This window comes from Elephas maximus, chromosome 27 (assembly GCF_024166365.1).
Source record: "Elephas maximus indicus isolate mEleMax1 chromosome 27, mEleMax1 primary haplotype, whole genome shotgun sequence".
Taxonomy (NCBI): Eukaryota; Metazoa; Chordata; class Mammalia; order Proboscidea; family Elephantidae; genus Elephas; species Elephas maximus.
Window position 1 is genome coordinate 23,915,950 of NC_064845.1, and position 18,582 is coordinate 23,934,531.

At 41.5% G+C, this 18,582-nt stretch overlaps 1 protein-coding gene across 1 annotated transcript in view; it reads right to left on the reverse strand.

Moving 5' to 3' along the window:
• Nucleotides 1-265: 265 nt before the first annotated feature.
• Nucleotides 266-18,582, reverse strand: part of OXNAD1 (oxidoreductase NAD binding domain containing 1) — a 41,735-nt gene continuing 23,418 nt past the window's right edge. The window contains exons 6-9 of the mRNA XM_049870695.1: nt 7,817-7,958; nt 2,606-2,848; nt 1,713-1,821; nt 266-829 (exon numbers count right to left, since the gene is read on the reverse strand). Of these exons, the coding sequence (XP_049726652.1) occupies nt 675-829; nt 1,713-1,821; nt 2,606-2,848; nt 7,817-7,958 (649 nt within the window). The 3' untranslated portion in view covers nt 266-674. The remainder of the gene's footprint in view (nt 830-1,712; nt 1,822-2,605; nt 2,849-7,816; nt 7,959-18,582) is intronic.

Genomic DNA, 18,582 nt, shown 5'->3' on the forward strand with positions numbered 1-18,582 from the left:
CAGGAACCCGTCTCCTATAGCGTTAAGGCAGGCAGCCACGACACAGGAAGGGTTTCCTTTGAGAAGAAATTATTCGGAATACATACCAACGATATTCATTATTAAGAAAGCAAATATGGTGGCTATTCAATTCCCGAAACCAGTTTTCCTAATTTTCCATTTTGAAGCCTAACTTGGACGGTCCAAAGGAGTAAGGCTACAAGCCATGCTAAGGTAAACTAAGACATTGAATTATAAAGAATTTTCAAAGTAAAACTATTGAGAATGTGTTTAAAAGATTTTATTGAACATAAGATATACAAGTTGCTGTCAAATAATTTAAAGAGAGCCTATATTTCACATACAAACCACATTTTCACATGATTTTTCCCCCTCAGGGCAAGAAAAATCTATATTGACCAATTCATGGTATATCATGAGATAATGGAAGTTATTAATAAAAGAAAGTGAATACAGTAAAAAATAGTTTAATCAATTCAGTCTTTATAAAAGGTTGATCTTTCAAGTCTGTCGGCTAACTTTTTCTTTTATTCTTCATTTGGTCACTTGGTTCACAGCCTTAAAAAATAAGACAACTCAAATACAGGTAAATTTTTCTTGCCCCAAATAGTTTAATATCTGTTACTGTCCTAAGTAGATCACACATCTTTCTCTTTTCTGCCTCTTCCCATTCGCTACCACCACTTCTCAAAGCAGATGTGTTCTTTGGGAACATGGCTGTTTTCTAGTTGCCTGGAGAAACAGTCCGTCATTGGAGGTGGGCCACATATATAGAACAAAGTCTCTTTTGAAATATGATCTCTTATCTCCTTCTCCATTATTCTTCCTTCTACCAAAAAACAGAATAAACACCAAATTAAGCCAGACATGTTTGTATTCTGACAGGAGGGAGAACTAACCACAACTCAGCAACAGTATATATTTTTATAAGTAACTCAAACTGAGTGAGTCTAGTTTTGAACCGTTCACAGGATGGCTCCTGTTGGCACCCGTGTTAGCGCACGGAGCCAAGACCCAGGTGGAGAGTTCATTCCCAGGTTTCCTAAACCTACGGCAAGAAAGTGGGAAGCTAATCCCAATATACTCTTCAGAAGGCCAGAGAGCATGCTGATCTTTGGTGGAGATTCAAAACTGCCTTCAACAAAGTAAACAAACAGTTTTGTAAAATTGGAAGCAGGGGAAACCACGAGCAATTTAAATTATCATCAATGGTAAATGGAATCGATTCAGCTAAGGTGAAACCACACATTCTCTGTACACACACTACAGTGATGACACAACCAGCCAAAACCCAAACCCAGTGTCGTCGAGTCAATTCTGACTCATAGCGACCCTATAGGACAGAGTAGAACTGCCCCATAGAGTTTCCAAGGAGCACCTGGCAGATTCGAACTGCCAGCCCTTTGGTTAGCAGCCGTAGGATTTAACCACTATGCCACCAGGGTTTCCGTGATGACACAAAGGCCCCTTAAAAAATGAGAAAAATAAAATCTTAATATAAGCAGAGAAAATGTGTATATAATAAGTAAATCCCACTAAACCTCTATTTTTCCATGATGAATCATCTCTCAATTTCCCAGGTAGTAACATTCCCAGCCAGCAACTCCCAACAATAAAAAAAATAAAATAAAATAAACCATCTAAACTCAACCAACTGGCATGTCCACCAAATAACTGCATGGAGATGGATAAAGTATCTGTAGGGGACTCACCCGTGATGTATGGCTGGAGTTCTGCGCTGATTTGTGTAGTCTGTTTCGTAACATGCAAACTGCATGCGATCTTCTCAGGAAATTCATTTACTAAATCGAGAATATTTTTCTGGAATGTCAAACATATTTGGTCACACTACAATTTAAAAGAATCAAAACAGATGTGCACAACCACTGACGCCGAACCTCAACTCCCATTCAGCATCCGTCTGCCACTCTTGCTCTCTACTTAGAGACCGTCTGCAGCTTCGCAGGCCACAGCATTCAGAGCACTGAGGGCTATTTGGTTTTAATTGAAATCTGAATATGCTAACAAGCATATTACTAACTCTCCGGGAGATTTTTCTTTTTTCCTTTTTCTTAAGCGTTAGCAATTCAGCAGCGGTTTCACTGACCACAGTGGTCTTTTTACTGTTTCTGTTCTTTTGTTCCTGTTCTTGCAGCTGCAAAGCAATCCAGAGTGAAAACCTTCTCCATCAAAAGTACTTAGTTTCAGCAGATGCAGCTGAGGGGGGTTTCATTTACCCAGCTGGGTCCAAACTCTCCACATCTCACCTACTCCTGGGACAAAGGAGCCCACCAGTAGTTGTCCTGAGTCTTCAGGGAATCTCAGGGCCACGGTGAGTTTTCTGTTCCTACACCTCCAGGTTCAAGCCCACCGAGTCCACCCTATCCTGTCACTTGGCTGCAAGCCTCCTCACCACGAGCTCTTTTAATTGTCCTATGTAAGATGTGATGGGTAATTCTTATTTGAACATGATTAAGCACCGTTAAGAGAAACAACGCTTGATTAAAAAGAAAACAGAGCTGACATGAAAAAGTTTTGTGGACAGTTAATACCGTTATACAAGTCTGCTTACAGCAAGCTATGAAACATACATTCCCCTCCTTACCTTAAACAGGAGTTCGCTGGTGTTTCTGGCACTGTAGAATAGTTTTATTGTTCCTATCTCGTATCCACTTCCTTTGTTAGCCCGCTCTCTGAGGAGATCTGCTGCGTGCCGCAGGATGGAAAGCAGGGGGTTAATTCCTACACCTCCTGCAATCAACACGAGGTTTCTAGAAGCATCTGTGGGCTGAGGGTCAAAGAAGAACTCTCCACCCACTCTCAGGGCCACTTCAGAGTCAAGTGCACACTAAGGCAGGAAAGAAAAGATCCCTTAGTCTTTTCTCCACAGTGCATATCATCAACCAAATATGATTCTTTAATAATGGGTCTACCTCCTGCATTTTTATCAGTATTTAGGCTTTAGGGCTGTTTTTACACCCTGCTCCCCATTGTCCCTGGGCCCGGTGAATTGATTCTACTTGTCTACTATACAGGCCATTTGCTTCCCCACCTTCCTGATCCACACTGCACTGCCACCACAGTACTGACAGAAGGAGACGCGCTTCAGTGATTCCGCCGTTCGTTAACTCCTTGGGTAATGAACTGGGTTGCTGAAAGAAGCAACAGACTCTGGCAGGGGACGGCTCTGAAGTATGGCTTTCCTTTATCTGAGTGGTGCTCCTGTGTTCTGATAAAAGCCACGGATGCTGTGGGAGCTGAGAGGCAGCGTGGGCAAGTGTCCTACACTGTGGCTGCCTGGGCTCCTTAAGGCTGAGGAGTGTGAGCACCTGAACCCCTCCTGATCCCCCGCCGCAACCTCACAGCAGACCTGTTCTCAGGCTGAGATAAGCACTACAACGCCGCGAGCCACCCCGGGGCAGCAACAACAGGCCACGGGAGCTCCATGCTAGGGTGCAAGTATTGTGTCTATCTCCCAGGGAAAAAGCATTTACGGTTTTGGTATTTGTTACGTTAACTATGAATTTCATTTCAGGATAGTTCTAAAGAGGAGCACTGGATCTAACAGAGTTAAGAACCCCTAGTTTGGAGGAAAAGGCACTACTAATCCAGGAGCCAAAAGACAATTTTAATCATAGCTCCATTACTAATTATCCCTATGAAATCCAGCAAGTTCCTTAATTTCTCGGAACCTCTGCTGCCACGTCTGTAAAATGAGTAACAGCACCTGTCCTGCTTACCTCAGAGTGCTGTTGCGGGCATCAAATGGCACACTGTGGGGGAGAAGGGGAAGCTCTTGCCAACAGAAAGCTCTATACAACAGAGTATTTTGGTCACTGCAACTGTCATGGAAGAAAAAGCACTGAGGGTGCCTGCTTCCTTCTTCCCTGTCACTAAAAACGGAATCCAGGAATATTAAGGATGTAAGTTTGATTCCATTGTTCCTGACACAAATCAACTCAATAAACTCCTTCCTAGGAAGTTACAATGTATCACAGGCTTTTGTGGGCCAAGGCCTTAACCTCTGCACCTTGGCACCCCACATGACAAGTGAACAGGAAGTACTTTTTGACATGAATTTCATCTGGGGCTCTACAACTTGAAAGAAGAGTTATACTGAGAGAAAATCTAAGAAAGAAAGAAAAGTTACACGAATTCACAAAACAAGCCTCTTTTGTTAAAGAACTGCTAATAAGTAAATGAAAATCCTTTTTCTGAGGGAAAAATACATAGGAGATTTTTACAATGAAGGATGGGTAACTGGTTTTTCATTTTTGACAAAAGAAATTAGCAGCAGGGGCATTCTGTTAGGAATAACTAAAATCTAGGAATTGCTACACTGGCTACCAAAGTGTCTTAAAACGTTCCTTCCTTTCAAGTCTCTGAAATAGAATCTAAGATACAAGAAGCTCTGCCTAACCCTGACAATGGATTTAACCTCCCTGTATCCTCTCCTGCCCTCTCTCGTTTGCCTACACTTCTCCATCTATAAGAATCTAAGAGACTGAGAAATGAGAGAGAAATAATTTTCTCCAGTGGTCATCTCTGGCATGCTCAGGAATGACAACAATGGAGGCCTTAAGGTTATTGTTTTTAGAAACCAGAGTATTTTCAACCCTAAAGTTGGCAAGAAAATGTGCCTCAGGGAAAGATAATACTCAAGAAGCCTGTCGTTTCCTTAGCGACAAAATAATCTTCCGTAGATCTATCTTCAAATTCGCTAGCATCTGGAAAGAATCAAAAGCCACCTTTGTCTTTTGTTGATCAATAAAACTACCAGGGCAGCATGAAGACACAGCTCAAACTACTGCACAGTATAATGTATAAGTGACTAGAAGGACATTACCTCCAATTACACAGCAATGTATCTAATCTGAGTATAGATTTTCTACTTGTGAAACAAACAACCTTTCCACAGTGACTGCAGGCCAGCACACAATAGCTGTCTACAACCCTTTACCCTGGCAGGAGCTTGAGCCAAAGCAGATAAAGTAAAGGAAGAAGTTTATGGCATTTTATTCCGTGAACCAACAGAGCAGCCTGCTGCCACCCGGCTGCTCACGTGTCTCCTTTGTCCACTCTAATAGCTTAATAAGACAAATCCTCAGGAGGAAAATAGCCACCTGAGAATGGTTCCAAGAAAAATCTGACTTCATAAAGGCTGTTGGCAACTCCCACTGGGCAGTGTAGCGCAGGCACTACAATTAGTATGTGCATTCAAGCAACGCCACTTTGAGATTTTCTACAGCTTTTAAGAATAATTCCTTCATTGAAATGCCAATGAGGCATGAAACCAAGCAGGGAGCTGTGGACCAGGACCAGGTCAGGTCATGTGGGAGGCTGAGGGCAGCTGAAGAGGGCTCGTGGCAGTAGAGATGTGATGGCTAGGCTCACTTGAACCTGTGCTGAAGGCTGAGCGCGGGGCATGTGGACACCTCACTGTCCCAGCCCAAACCGCATGTTTTAGAGACTCAGAAAACAGTCTAGAGACAGTAATGGGTAGAAAATCCACATAGAGTCTAAAAAGGAATGAGGCAGCTGAGGTCATACCTAAGGAGAGACTCAGAAGGTTGGAGGGTAAAAATGTGACAGGCTATATTTAAAATGGAGATGCCAAGGTAACCACCCAGGGGTTATCCTGAACAAATACACCTTGACAAGTACAGTACAAGAAGAATTTTTTTTTATATATACTCCTACAGATTTTTAAAATTTTTATTAAAATACAGTAAAATTGACTTTTTTCCTTTGGTGTACAATTTCACTAATTTTTAAAACATACATGGATCCATGTAACTACAGCTGTCTTAGGCTGGGTTAACAGTGTCTTCTGGAGAGCAAAAGTTTTTAACTTTGATGAAGTCCTATGTATCAATTTTTCTTTTATGGCTCTTGCTTCTGGTGTCGTGTATAAGAACTCTTTGTCTAGCCCCAGTTGTGAAGATTTTCTGTCTTCTTTTAAACATTTCTAGTTTCACACTTTACATTTAGATCTGTGGTCCATTTTGAGTTAGTTTTTGTATACAGCATGAGATTTAGGTCTAAGTTCTTTATTTTGCTTTTGGATGTACAATTGTTCCAATATTATCTGTTAAAATGGCTATTTTTTTTCCATTAATTTTCTTTAGCACCTCTGTCAAAAATCAAACTGCCATATTTTTGTTGATTTATTTCTGAACTCTTACTCTGTTCCACTGATCCAGGTGTCTATCCCTTCACCAGTACCACGGTTTTGATTACTGTAGCTTTGTTTTAAGGTCTTAAAATTGAGTAATGTGAGTCCTCCCAATTTTTCAAATTGTTTTAGCTTTTCAGTTCCTTTACCTTTCCACATAAATTTTAGAATCATCTTATCTACATGGTTTTTGTACATGTACAAAGACTACTGCTGAGATTTTGATTAGTGTTATGTTAAATCCATCAATCAACTTGAGGATAACTCACTTCTTTACTATGAGACTTTCAATCTATGAACACAGGCAAGATCCATTTATTTGAGTCTTCTTTCATGAGATTGAGATAAGTTTTGTTTTTTTTTTGGACCAACTATTTGCAAGAAGATTCCATATGAAGGGAGGGGGGCGGGGGCGGGGACGGGTCAGAATAGTGTCCTGAGCTTGCTGGTTTTCGTAACACAAAAGTTCTCTTCAGCCACTATGAAGACATATTGCTTCCCACAAGCACGGCCTGTCTGTGTGATTCTTCGTGGACACTGTCTCCTGAGGGAACCTAACCACGCTGAGGTGGGACATCTGTGGCCACTCATTCAGCCCTGTTTCCACACCCTCTTTTGCGGATCAGCGCTACAGTTTTTGTCCCCCAGCCGCCAGGATGTATTCTCACCTGTGCTGAGATCTGCTACTACTGGGCTTTCTCCCGTACTTATTACCAAGTGGCTCCTACATAAGCACAACTATTCCCTGGAACACTGGCATCTGTTTCCGAGTTCTGCCTAAAATAAAAACTGAAGTTTCTGTTTTCTGTTTTCTTTTGTTGATTTGGTATGATTTCCAGGAAAAGAACAGAAAAATGCTGAGTTCACGAAGCCATATTGGTAATGGTTCATGCCTTCTTGGTAAAGACGATAAGAAATGCCTGGGATGGAGCGGAGGTCACTGGTAGATACAGAAGACATACTCCAGAAGTGAAAGGGATGGCGGTAAAAAGGAAGGAAAGGTCTCCAAGCAGAATGTTCTGAGCCCATTCTTTGTTATTCTAGTTCTGGTGGGTGATGACAGGCTGCCTGTCTACAGTTGTGCTGTGATCTGAGGTGAAGCGTGAGTTATGAGCAGCAGTAAATGCGGATTCCCTCTCAGAATCCCTCACAGAGTGCTCTCCAGGGACTAAAATGGACAGGCAACGACATCACAGATTTAGCAGTGCTTAGCTCCAGGCTCCAGTAGTACTATGGAATCAGAGATACTCCCATGCAAAATAATGACAGAATGGTAATTTAATTCCCTTCACTTAGGATTGCTAGGATGAAATAATCTGATTTATAGATTTACCATTTACATGACCTACAAAGGGCCAATTTTTAAAAACTCGCATATAACATAAAATGCTTTAATTCTATTTAATTCTGGTGATCCAGAAGACAGTTCCAGATCCCACATTACCTATAAGTCATCCTTAATATATCAAAAAGATTCTGCTTCTTTGACTCTTCTGGAATCTGGATGTAGGGAGCGATTTGTGAACACGTAGCCTTTTCACTCAAGCCTAGGTTTCTCAGGTGGATCAAGTGAGCTGAGCACAGATTTTGTGGGACGCAGAGATGGCCAGATCTCCGAGTCTAAGCAGGCAGTTTGCTCACCTGATTGTGAATCCAGAGGGCAGGAGGGTGGTTTGTGTATTTCACTGCCAATTCTATTATTCTCTCTTGTTCTAGCAGTCTGGGGCTAGAGCATATTGAGAACCCACCAACCACAGAGACTCCTGGGATAAAGAAATCAACCCTAAAAGAAAAGGCAAATAAATGATTACTGGTGAAGCAATTTTAAAAACAGGCAACTTGTTAAACAAAATTGACAAACCTTTTTTTTTTTTTTTTTAGTTAGGCTCATCAAGAAAAAAAGACAGACAAATTACTAAAATCAGGAATGAAAGAACAGCCATCACTATCAAATTTAAAAAATAAAAAAGATTTTAAGGGACTTCTATAAACAACTGTATGTCAACACAGTAGATAACTTAGATAAAATGGACACATTCCAAGAAAGACACAAACTAGCAACATTAACTCAAGATGAAAGAGAAAACTTGAATAGACCTATAGGTGGTAAAAGGATTGAATTCATAATTTTAAAACTTCCCATAAAAAAAAGCACAGGCCTAAATGAGTTCACTGGTGAATTCTACCAAATATTTAAGAAATTAATATTAATCCTTCCCAAGCTCTTCCAAAAAACAGAAGAGGAAGTAATGCTTCCTAACTCATTCTATGAGGCAGTATTACCCTGATACCAAAACCAGGCAAAGGCTTCCCAAAAGAGAAGACTACAGACCAATATTCCTTATGGATAGAGACATAAAAGGCTCAGGAACGCCAAGGTCGGCTTCCCATCTGAAAACCAATCCACGTAAACACTGTATTAATTGCATAAAGGCCAAACCACATGATCCTCTCAATAGATGCAAAAAAAGCATTTGACAAAATTCAACACCAGTAAGGAACAGGAACTTCCTCAACCTGATAAAAGGCACCTATGAAAAACCCACTGCTGACATACTTCATGGTAAAAAATCGAATGCTTTCTTCCTATGAACAGGAACAAGACAAGAATGTCTGTTTTTGCCACTTCTATTCGACAATGTACTGGAGGTTCTAGCCATGGCAATTAGGTGAGAAGAAGAAATAAAAGGTATCCACATTGGAAAGGAAGAAGTAAACAATCTGTATATGCAGATCACATAATCTTACACAGCGAAAAATCTAAGGAATATGCTAAAAAACTATTAGAACTAATAAACTAGTTCAGCAAGGTTGCAGGACACAAGATCAATACACAAAATTAATTGCACTTCTACAAACTATCAATGCACAATTCAAAAATGAAATTAAGAAAGCAATTCTACTTCAAATAGCCTAAAAAAAGAATTAAATACTTAGGCATAAATTTGACAAAAGAAGCATAAGACTTATAAACTGAAAACTATGAAACATTGGTGAAAAAAATTACAGGTGATATAAATAAATGGAAAAACATCCCATGTTCCTGGATTGGAAGACAGTATTGGAAGATGGCAATATTTCCCAAAGGGATCTATAGATTCAGTCAATACCTATCAAAATCCCAGTTGCCTTCTTTACAGAAACTGACAAATTGATCCTAAAATTCATATGGAAATTTAAGGGACTCGATGGCACGCGTTTAGAACTGTCAAAATAACCCTGAAGAAGAACAAGCTTAGAGGACTCACGCTTCCTGACTTCAAAACTTACTGAAGAGCTACAGTAATCAAAACACTGTGATACCGGCATAAGGGCAGACACACAGACCAATGGAATAGAACTGAGAGTTCAGAAATAAACCCTGACACATTTATGGTCAATTGATTTTCAACAAAGATGCAAAGTTAATTCAATGAGAGAAGAACAATCTTTTCAACAAACGGTGCTGGGATAACTGAATATCCATGTGCGTAAGAATGAAGATGGACCCGTACCTCATTATCACATAAAAAAGTAACTCAAAGTAGATCATACACTTAAATACAAGAGCTAAAACTACTATAAACTAAGAAAAAAACAGGAGTAAATCTTCCTGACTTTGTGTTATCAATAGTTTCTTAGATATGACACCAAAAGGATAAGTGACACAAAAAAAAAAAATAGAGAAACCAGATTTCATCAATATTAAAAACTTTGTGCTGCAAATGACACCACCAAGAAAGTGAAAAGACACCCACAGAACGGTAAAATATTTGCAAACCATGTATTTGGTGAGGGACTTATACCTACACTATATAAAAAACTCTTTTATCTTCAATAATAAAAAGGCAATGGATGTGAACAGACATTTCTCAAAAGAAGATAGATATATAAATGGCCAATAAGCAGAAGAGATGTTCAACATCATTAATTATTATGGAAATGCAAATCGAAACCACAACAAGCTACTATTTCATACCCACTAGAATGGTAGAAACAACAGCAAGTGTTGGCGAAGATGTGAAGGAATTAAAACCTTCATACACTGCTGGTGGGAACGTAAAATGGTGCAGGCAGTTTGGAAAACAGTTTGGCAATATCTGAGAAGGTTAAAGATAGTTACCAGAACAACTAGATAGTGCCTGGCTACCACCACTGACTGCTCTGATAGGGATCACAATCGAGGGTCCCAGACAGAGCTGGAGAAAAATGTAGAACAAAATTCCAACTCAAAAAGAAAGACCAGACTTGCTGGCCTGACAGATACTGGAGAGACCCTGAGAGTAGGGCTCCCGGACACCCTTTCAGCTCAGTAATGAGGGCACTCTTGAGGTTCACCCTTCAGCCAAAGATTGAACAGTCCCATGGAACAAAACAAGACTAAAGGGGTGCACCTGGACTGGAAGGTAGGAGGGAATAGGATAGCTGGTAATAGGGAACCCAGGGTTGAGAAGGGAGAGTGTTGAAATGTCGTGGGGTTGTTAACCAATGTCATACAATGTGTGTACTGTTTGATGAGAAACTAGTTTGTTCTATAAACCTTCATGTAAAGTTCTATTAAAAAAAAAAAAAACATAGTTACCAGAAATTCCACACCTAGGTATACACTCAAGAAAAATGAAAACCTATGTGTACTCAAAGACGTGTATGCAAATGTTCACAGCAGCATTACTGATATAAGAATCAAAAAGTGGAAGCAGCCTAAATGTCCATCAGCTGAAGAACGGATAAACAAATGAGGTATATACACACAATGGAATGAAATACTGATACATGCTACAACACAGATGAACCTTTAAAACACTGTATTAAGTAAAACAAGCCAGTTGCAAAAAAGGGCACGTATTGTATGATTTCATTTATATGAAATTTCCAGAACAGGCAAATCTATAGAGACATAAAGTAGACTAGTTGCCTAAAGGTGAGGAGGTAAGGAGTTACCGATAATGGGTACAGGGTTTCTTTACAGAATGATGAAAATGCTCCAAAATTTGATTGTACTGAATTGTACACCTTAAATATGTCAATTTTATGATATGTGCATTATATCTTAATCTCATAACCCATTGCCTTCGAGTCATTTCCGACTCATAGCAACCCTTCAGGACAGAGCAGAACTGTTCCATAGGGTTTCCAAGGCTGTAATCTTTATGGAAGCAGACTGCCACATATTTCTCCTGAAGAGTGATCGGTGGGTTAGAACCACCAACCTTTCAGTTAGCAGCTGAGCACTTTAAAACTATTTAAAAGAAAGAAGTGCAAATAAGGGAGTCGGGGGAGAGGAAGGACAACAATACTCTGTCACTGGCAGTCACCAAATTGAACAGGCTGATGTGGCCTTCTAGGTTCCTAAAGTCTCATCCTGTTTCCTTCTTTCTTTTAACCACACTCCTGTAGTGTAGAATGTTTGGTTTCAAAACCAAAAAAAAAAAAAACAGTTGCTATCGAGTTGATTCCAACTCATAACTCATAGCAACCCTATAATTTCAAGTCTTCATCAATCCTTGATGGCGATTCTAGGAATTGCAACAAACCCAGTCACATACCAAGGAAAGAAAAATTATTAGACTCTAGGACCACAAAAAATTCTCATCTTCATATCTAGGAAACTCAAATATCCACTCCAGGTGTGTGTCTGCCATCAAAGCGCAAAAAAGGATCATTTTCTCCAGTTGTTTTCCTACCCACAGTCTTACAGGAAAAGCACAAGATGTTCTCTACTGATTTGAACTATCTAATCTATGGCCTGAAGTAGCCAACCCTTTTTTTAACAGTGTTTAAAAAAAAGGCCAGTTACGGATTGCAGCACTCCAGAAGAGTCCTGTGACAGTTAAGGTTATGTGTCAACTTGGCTACGCCATGAATTCTCAGTGGTTTGGCAGACATTATATAATCATCCTCCATTTTGTGATCTGATGTGAGCAGCCAATCAGTTGAAAGAGGAGTTTCCTTGGGGGTGTGGCCTAATTCAAAATACATGGATGTTCTGGCAAAGCTCGCCCTCTCTGGATCCTGCATCCAACTCGTCATCCTCTGACCTCCGTTCTTGGGATATGAGCCAGCAGTCTGTTGTCCAACCTACCGATTTTGGGTTCGTCAGCCCCTATAACCATGTGAGTCAGAAGAAACCTCCACCCTGATGTTCCACGGATTTGGGACTTGCCAGCCTCTACAAATGTGTGAGCCATTTCCTTGAATAAATCTCTCTCTATATATATACTCACCACTAGTTTTGCTCTTCTATAGAACCCAGCCTAAGACAGGTCCCTAGCCTATTTCTGACTATTTTTCACTTGACACTTTTCCATGAATACTTTAATTGCCCTTTAATTTCAGACAAGATAAAATTTTAAAACAGACTATTAACATTAACACTGTCACTCTCTGATAAAACAGGAGGTACAGAGCACCTCCACTGTTTCCATGTTTAAAAAATAAATCAATCAATGAACTACTATATTTCTGCTTCATCCCCTGAACTCTAGCACCCTCTGCTGATACAATGCCGAGAAAGAACATTCTTTCAGGCAAGCGTACAGATCTTTCCTTTACTAAGTGTAAAGCTACCTTTGGAATAAGGGAATCCCTCACTAAGAGAAACAGCACGATTCAAATAACATAAATACCCTATCTGAATGAATTTAAGAAAATATGCATGATACATATTTAATAAAACAGCTCTCCAAGAAGGAGTTAAGGTTAAACACATACACACACACAACTTTAAAAAGGCCCTTTGCAGCATTAGTGTTCTTGGAGCCCTGAGCTGAGGCACCTACTATACCCCAGATGAAGTGAGAATATGCAGAACTGTGAGTAGGAGCCTAGGTCCATAGTGAAGCAGACACATCCATACAAAACATCTCTGTCCCATCTACAGATGTAGCCCCAGTGCCCCAGCACGTGGCAGACATGCAAACTGAGGTTGAATGATGATGCTATACCATGAGATCCCACATGCTTTAATCCTTGGCTACAGTACTCAGAGTCCCTCAGTCATTCACTTGTGCAAACTCTATACAGAGCACATGCCTACCATGTACAGGCACTGTGGAAGTAGTGAGAGGTACAAAGATGCAAGTGTGTCTTGGTTCCTGCTCTCAATAAGCTCAGTCTAATGCGAGGGAAATTAACAGATAAATACAATTTGACGATCTATATAAAATCTACAACTTCTTGCAGTCTGAAATTGATCAAATGTGCAATCAGGATGTATTGATAAGTACTGGTGACTGGAATGCAAAAGTTGGAAACAAAGAAGGATCGGTAGTTGGAAAATATGGCCTTGGTGATAGAAATGATGCCGGAGATCGCATGACGGAATTGTGCAAGACCAACGACTTCTTCATTGCAAACACCTCTGCAACATAAACAGCGACTATACACGTGGACCTCGCCAGATGGAATACACAGGAATCAAATCAACTACATTTGTACAAAGAGACCATGGAAAACCTCAACATCATCAGTCAGAACAAGGCCAGGGGCCAAGTGTGGAACAGGCCATCAACTGCTCACATGCAAGTCCAAGCTGATGCTGAAGAAAATTAGAACAAGTCCACGAGAGCAAAAGAATGACCTTGAGTATATCCTACCTGAATTTAGAGACCATCTCAAGAATAGATTTGGCACGCTGAACACTAATGACTGAAGACCAGATGAGTTGTGGAATGACATCAAGGGCATCATACATGAAGCAAGCAAGAGGTCATTAAAAAGACAGGAAAGAAAGAAAAATGGATGTCAAAAGAGACTCTGAAACTTACTCTTAAATGTCAAGTAGCTAAAGTAACAGAAGAAATGATGAAGTAAAACATTTGAACAGAAGATTTCAAAGGGGGGGCTCAAGAAGACAAAGGGAAGTATTATCATGATGTGTGCAAAGACCTGGAGTTAGAAAACCAAAAGGGAAGAACACGCTCGGCACTTCTCAAGCCAAAAGAGCTGAAGGAAAATTCAAGCCTTGAGTTGCAATACTGAAAGATCCTACAGTGAAAATATTAAAACGACACAGTTAGCAACAAAAGAAGATGGAAGGAATACACAGAGTCGCTATGCCAAAAAAACTGGCCAATGTTCAACCATTTCAGAAGGCAGCATATGATCAGGAACCCACGGTACTGAAGAAAGAGGCTCTGGTGAAATACAAGGCTCCAGGGAATTGATGCAATGCCAACTGAGATGTGTCAACACACGGGTGCCGCACTGGAAGTACTCACTCGTCTATGCCAAGAAATTCTGAAGACAGCTACCTGGCCAACCAACTAGAAGAGATCCATACTTACTATTTCAAAGAAAGGTGATCCAATAAAAGTGTGAATCATTCAACAATGTCATTAATATCACATGCAAGTAAAATTTTGCTGAAGATCATTCCAAAGCAGCTGCGGCAGTACATCAACAGGGAACTGCCAGGAATTCAGGCCGGATTCAGAAGAGGACGTGGAACCAGGGATATCATTGCTGATGGCAGACGGATCCTGGCTGAAAGCAGAGAATACCAGAAAGATGTCTACCTGTGTTTTATTGGCTATGCAAAGGCAATGTTATGGATAACATCGCAAAGAATGGGAATTCCAGAAAACTTAATTGTGCTCATGGGGAACCTGTACATAGATCCATAGGCAGTTGTTCAAACAGAACAAGGGGATCCTGCAGGGTTTAAAGTCAGGAAAGGTGTGCGTCCGGGTTGTATCTTTTTACCATACTTATTCAATCTGTATGCGGAGCAAATAATCTGAGGATCTGGACTATGTAAAGAAAAACGGGGCATCAGGATTGGAGGAAGACTCAGTAACAACCAGTGTTATGCAAACGACACAACCTTGCTTGCTGAAAATGAGGAAGACTTGAAGCATGTATTGGTGAAGATCAAAGACTACAGCCTGCAGTATGGGCTACATCTCAATATAAACTAAAAAACATCTCAATATAAGGAAAACAAAAATCCTCACAACTGGACCAATAAACAATATCATGATAAATGGAGAAAAGACTGACGTTGTCAAGGATTTCATTTTACTTGGATCCACAATCAACACCCAGGGAAGCAGCAGTCAAGAAATCAAAGGACACACTGCATTGAACAAATCTGCTGCAAAAGACTTCTTTAAAGTGCTGAAAAGCAAAGAAGTCACTTTAAAGACTAAGGTCCACCTGACCCAAGCCATGGTGTTTCCAACTGCCTCATATGCATACAAAAGATGGACAATGAATAAGGAAGACTGATGAAGAATTGATGCCTTTGAACTACAGTGTTGGCAAAAAATACTGAACATACCATGGACTGCCAAAAGAATGAACAAATCTATCTTGGAAGAAGTACAGGCAGAATGCTCCCTAGAAGCAAGGACTTATCTCACATACTTTGGACATGTTATCAGCAGGGATCAGTGCCTGGAGAAGGACATTACGCTTGGTAAAGTAGAGGGTCAGTGGAAAAGAGGAAGACCCTCAAAGAGATGGACTGACACAGTGGCTGCAACAATGGGCTCAGGTATAACGATTGTGAAGATGGCGCAGGACTGGGCAATGTTTCCTTCTGTTGTACACAGGGTCACTATGAGTTAGAACTGACTCAATGGCACCTAACAGCAACAACATGATAAAATCTGCTGAGAGTAGGGAGGGTGGGGCAGGGGAAAAACCAACCGGTTGCTGTCGAGTCGATTCTCATTCATGGGGACTCCATGTGTGTCAGAGTAGAATTGTGCTCCATGGGCTTTTCAGTGACTGATATTTCAGACTTAGGTTACCAGGCCTTTCTTCCGAGGCACCTCTGGGCAGCCTCAAACCTCCAATCTCTTGGTTAGCAGCTGAATACATTAACTGTTTGCACCACCCAGGAACTCCTTCTACCAGAGTTTGAGGAATTGAGAAAGACTTCAGAGGACTTCATACTGCTTAAACTGAGTCTAAAAAGACATATAATACTCCCCAGGTAAGCTGAGGCTGAGGATACAGCCTGAAGAATGACACAAAGGAATTCCAAAGCTTTCTATATTAGTGAGTCAGGGCCACAGCCCCCAGCCCTGTAGGCTATTTACTGCTTACAATGCACCACCCTGCTAGAGGGTATAAACCCAAAAAACCAAACCCAGTGCCGTGGAGTAGATTCTGATTCATAGCGACCCTATAGGACAGAGTAGAACTGTCCCATAGAGTTTCCAAGGAGCACCTGGTGGATCTGAAGTACAGACCCTTTGGTTAGCAGCCGTAGCACTTAACCACTACACCACCAAGGTTTCCGCTAGAGGGTATAAAAAAAAAAAAAAAAAAAAATTTTTTTTTTTTTTTGGTCTTATTTCTCTAATCTTGTTCCTCTATCCAGAAACCCTGGTGGCGTAGTGGTTAACAGCTATGGCTGCTAACCTAAAGGTTGGCAGTTTGAATCTATCAGCTGCTCCTTGGAAACTATGGGGCAGTTCTACTCTGTCCTTTGGGGTTGCTATGAGTTGGAATAGATGCAACGGTTTTTTTTTTTTTTTTTTGGTCCCTCTAACCTGTTTCTTTTCGATGTCCTCCTCTGAGGAGTACAAGCCCGGTAGGTTCCGAAGTCACTTTCTAGCATAAAAGCCTATGTTATCTGGCATACAGTCCTTAAAACCAAGGATTAGAACAAAGGATTCCTTTTCTCTGCAAAAAATGCTTTGGCCTTGCTTGCCCTCAGGGCAGCACATGGTGCACAGCCCAAGAGTGGACACGGTACTGACTCCAGCATCAGCAGAGTCATGGTGGAGATGTGTGCTCACCCACTCCTCCGTGGCCCACCTCTCTTTAAACTAACAGCTTACATCACATGGGAACTGGCCAAGGAATGAAAGAGAGGAATCTGTCCATGGGCCTCACCAGCACAGATAACCTAACTGAGTGAAATACCTATTAACAATAACAAAAAACAAAAACTAATGTTAACACTAGGCACTGTGCTAAAATTTTACACATCCCAAGACATACCAATATTACTATTCTCATGTTAAAGGTATGAAAACTGAAGCCCAGAGAAAAAAGGAAATTGCCCACATCAGAGAGCTAGCAAACAGAAAAGCAAGCACCCTGGTGGCGTAGGGGTTAAGTGCTATGGCTGCTAACCAAAAGGTCAGCAGTTCAAATCCACCATGCGTTCCCTGGAAACTCTACGGGCCAGTTCTACTCTGTCCTATATGGTCGCTGTGAGTTAGAATCGACTTGATGGCAACAGGTTTGGTTTTAAAGCCCGGGAAGTCTACCTCCAGAGTGCTGGGCTACAGCCTCTCTCGGGATGGGCTCCCCCAACAGCAGCCGCGGCCATCACGGGAAGTAGGCAGGTGAGTTCCACGCTGACCACTGAATCTGGAAACTCAGGGTGGTCACCTACTGCGTAAAGACTGGTGGTGAAACCTTCCAGGCCTGAGGGGATGCCAATCTTTCCACCCCGAGGGAGGAGGAATTCTGGTTTGGTCCAGAGCAGGACTTACCAAGGAGCCAGGAACGAGGTGTGGACCTACTGGCGAGAGGAGCCCAAGAGGGTTAGACCCGCTCATGTGAGAACTGTTCTTGAAGGGGTCTCCTCTTTTGGCCTTTCTTTCTGGATTGTATTGCTTGATTTCTCGGAAGGAGTTTTCTAGTACAGGAGACAGTTCCCTCTGCAAGCCCACGGAGAACACAGGGTCTATGTGGTCTATGGCAAAGGTGTCTACATGGGGGATCTGTGGCCACAGCTCCAGCTAGTGACAGACAGCATTCATTTATTTATTTGGAGTTGGACCTGGAGCTTCACCCTCAAAGTTCTGCAGATGTCAGAGGGAGCTACTCATCAAGAATTCAGAGACATGGGATCCTGGCCCAATCCCTCAGCCCAAAGATAAGTCCAACAGCAATCCTCACTCCTTTGTCCCTAGCAGCGCTCCACGCCAGCAATCCTACCTAACTGCACACACTGAGCAGCAGCCACTTGCCTTTTTTCCCCAGAGTGCCACAAGGAGGTCACCACCAAGCTGATGATCTGAGATAGCCTAGAACTCAAGCCATCCTAGCCAACAGCACCGAAGGAGTGACACTTCCAACCTAAGAAAAACGGCCATTCTGTAACCATAAGATCATATCCAAAGGAACTCACAACCCCATACGATAAGCCAAGGGGAGGGCCGTGGTGCCAGGGCTGAGTGCTGACCAGCATCTGACAGGGACAGTTTAAGACTAACCGCCTAGTGACTCCCCAACCTCCACCCCGAGTCTGCCCTCTGAAGCAGGAGTCTGTGAGGCTCATACGAAAACCAGGCCTAATATCAGTGAAATTACCAAATCCATTTTCTGTTATGGGAATCGTAATACCAACTCTGTTTAATTTTGCCTTCAGAATCACAGTGGGACCTTGTTTCTATATAATAACATTTTTCTATCAGATAATCGCAGATACACCACGGCAGCAGTGCTATAATCAATGCACA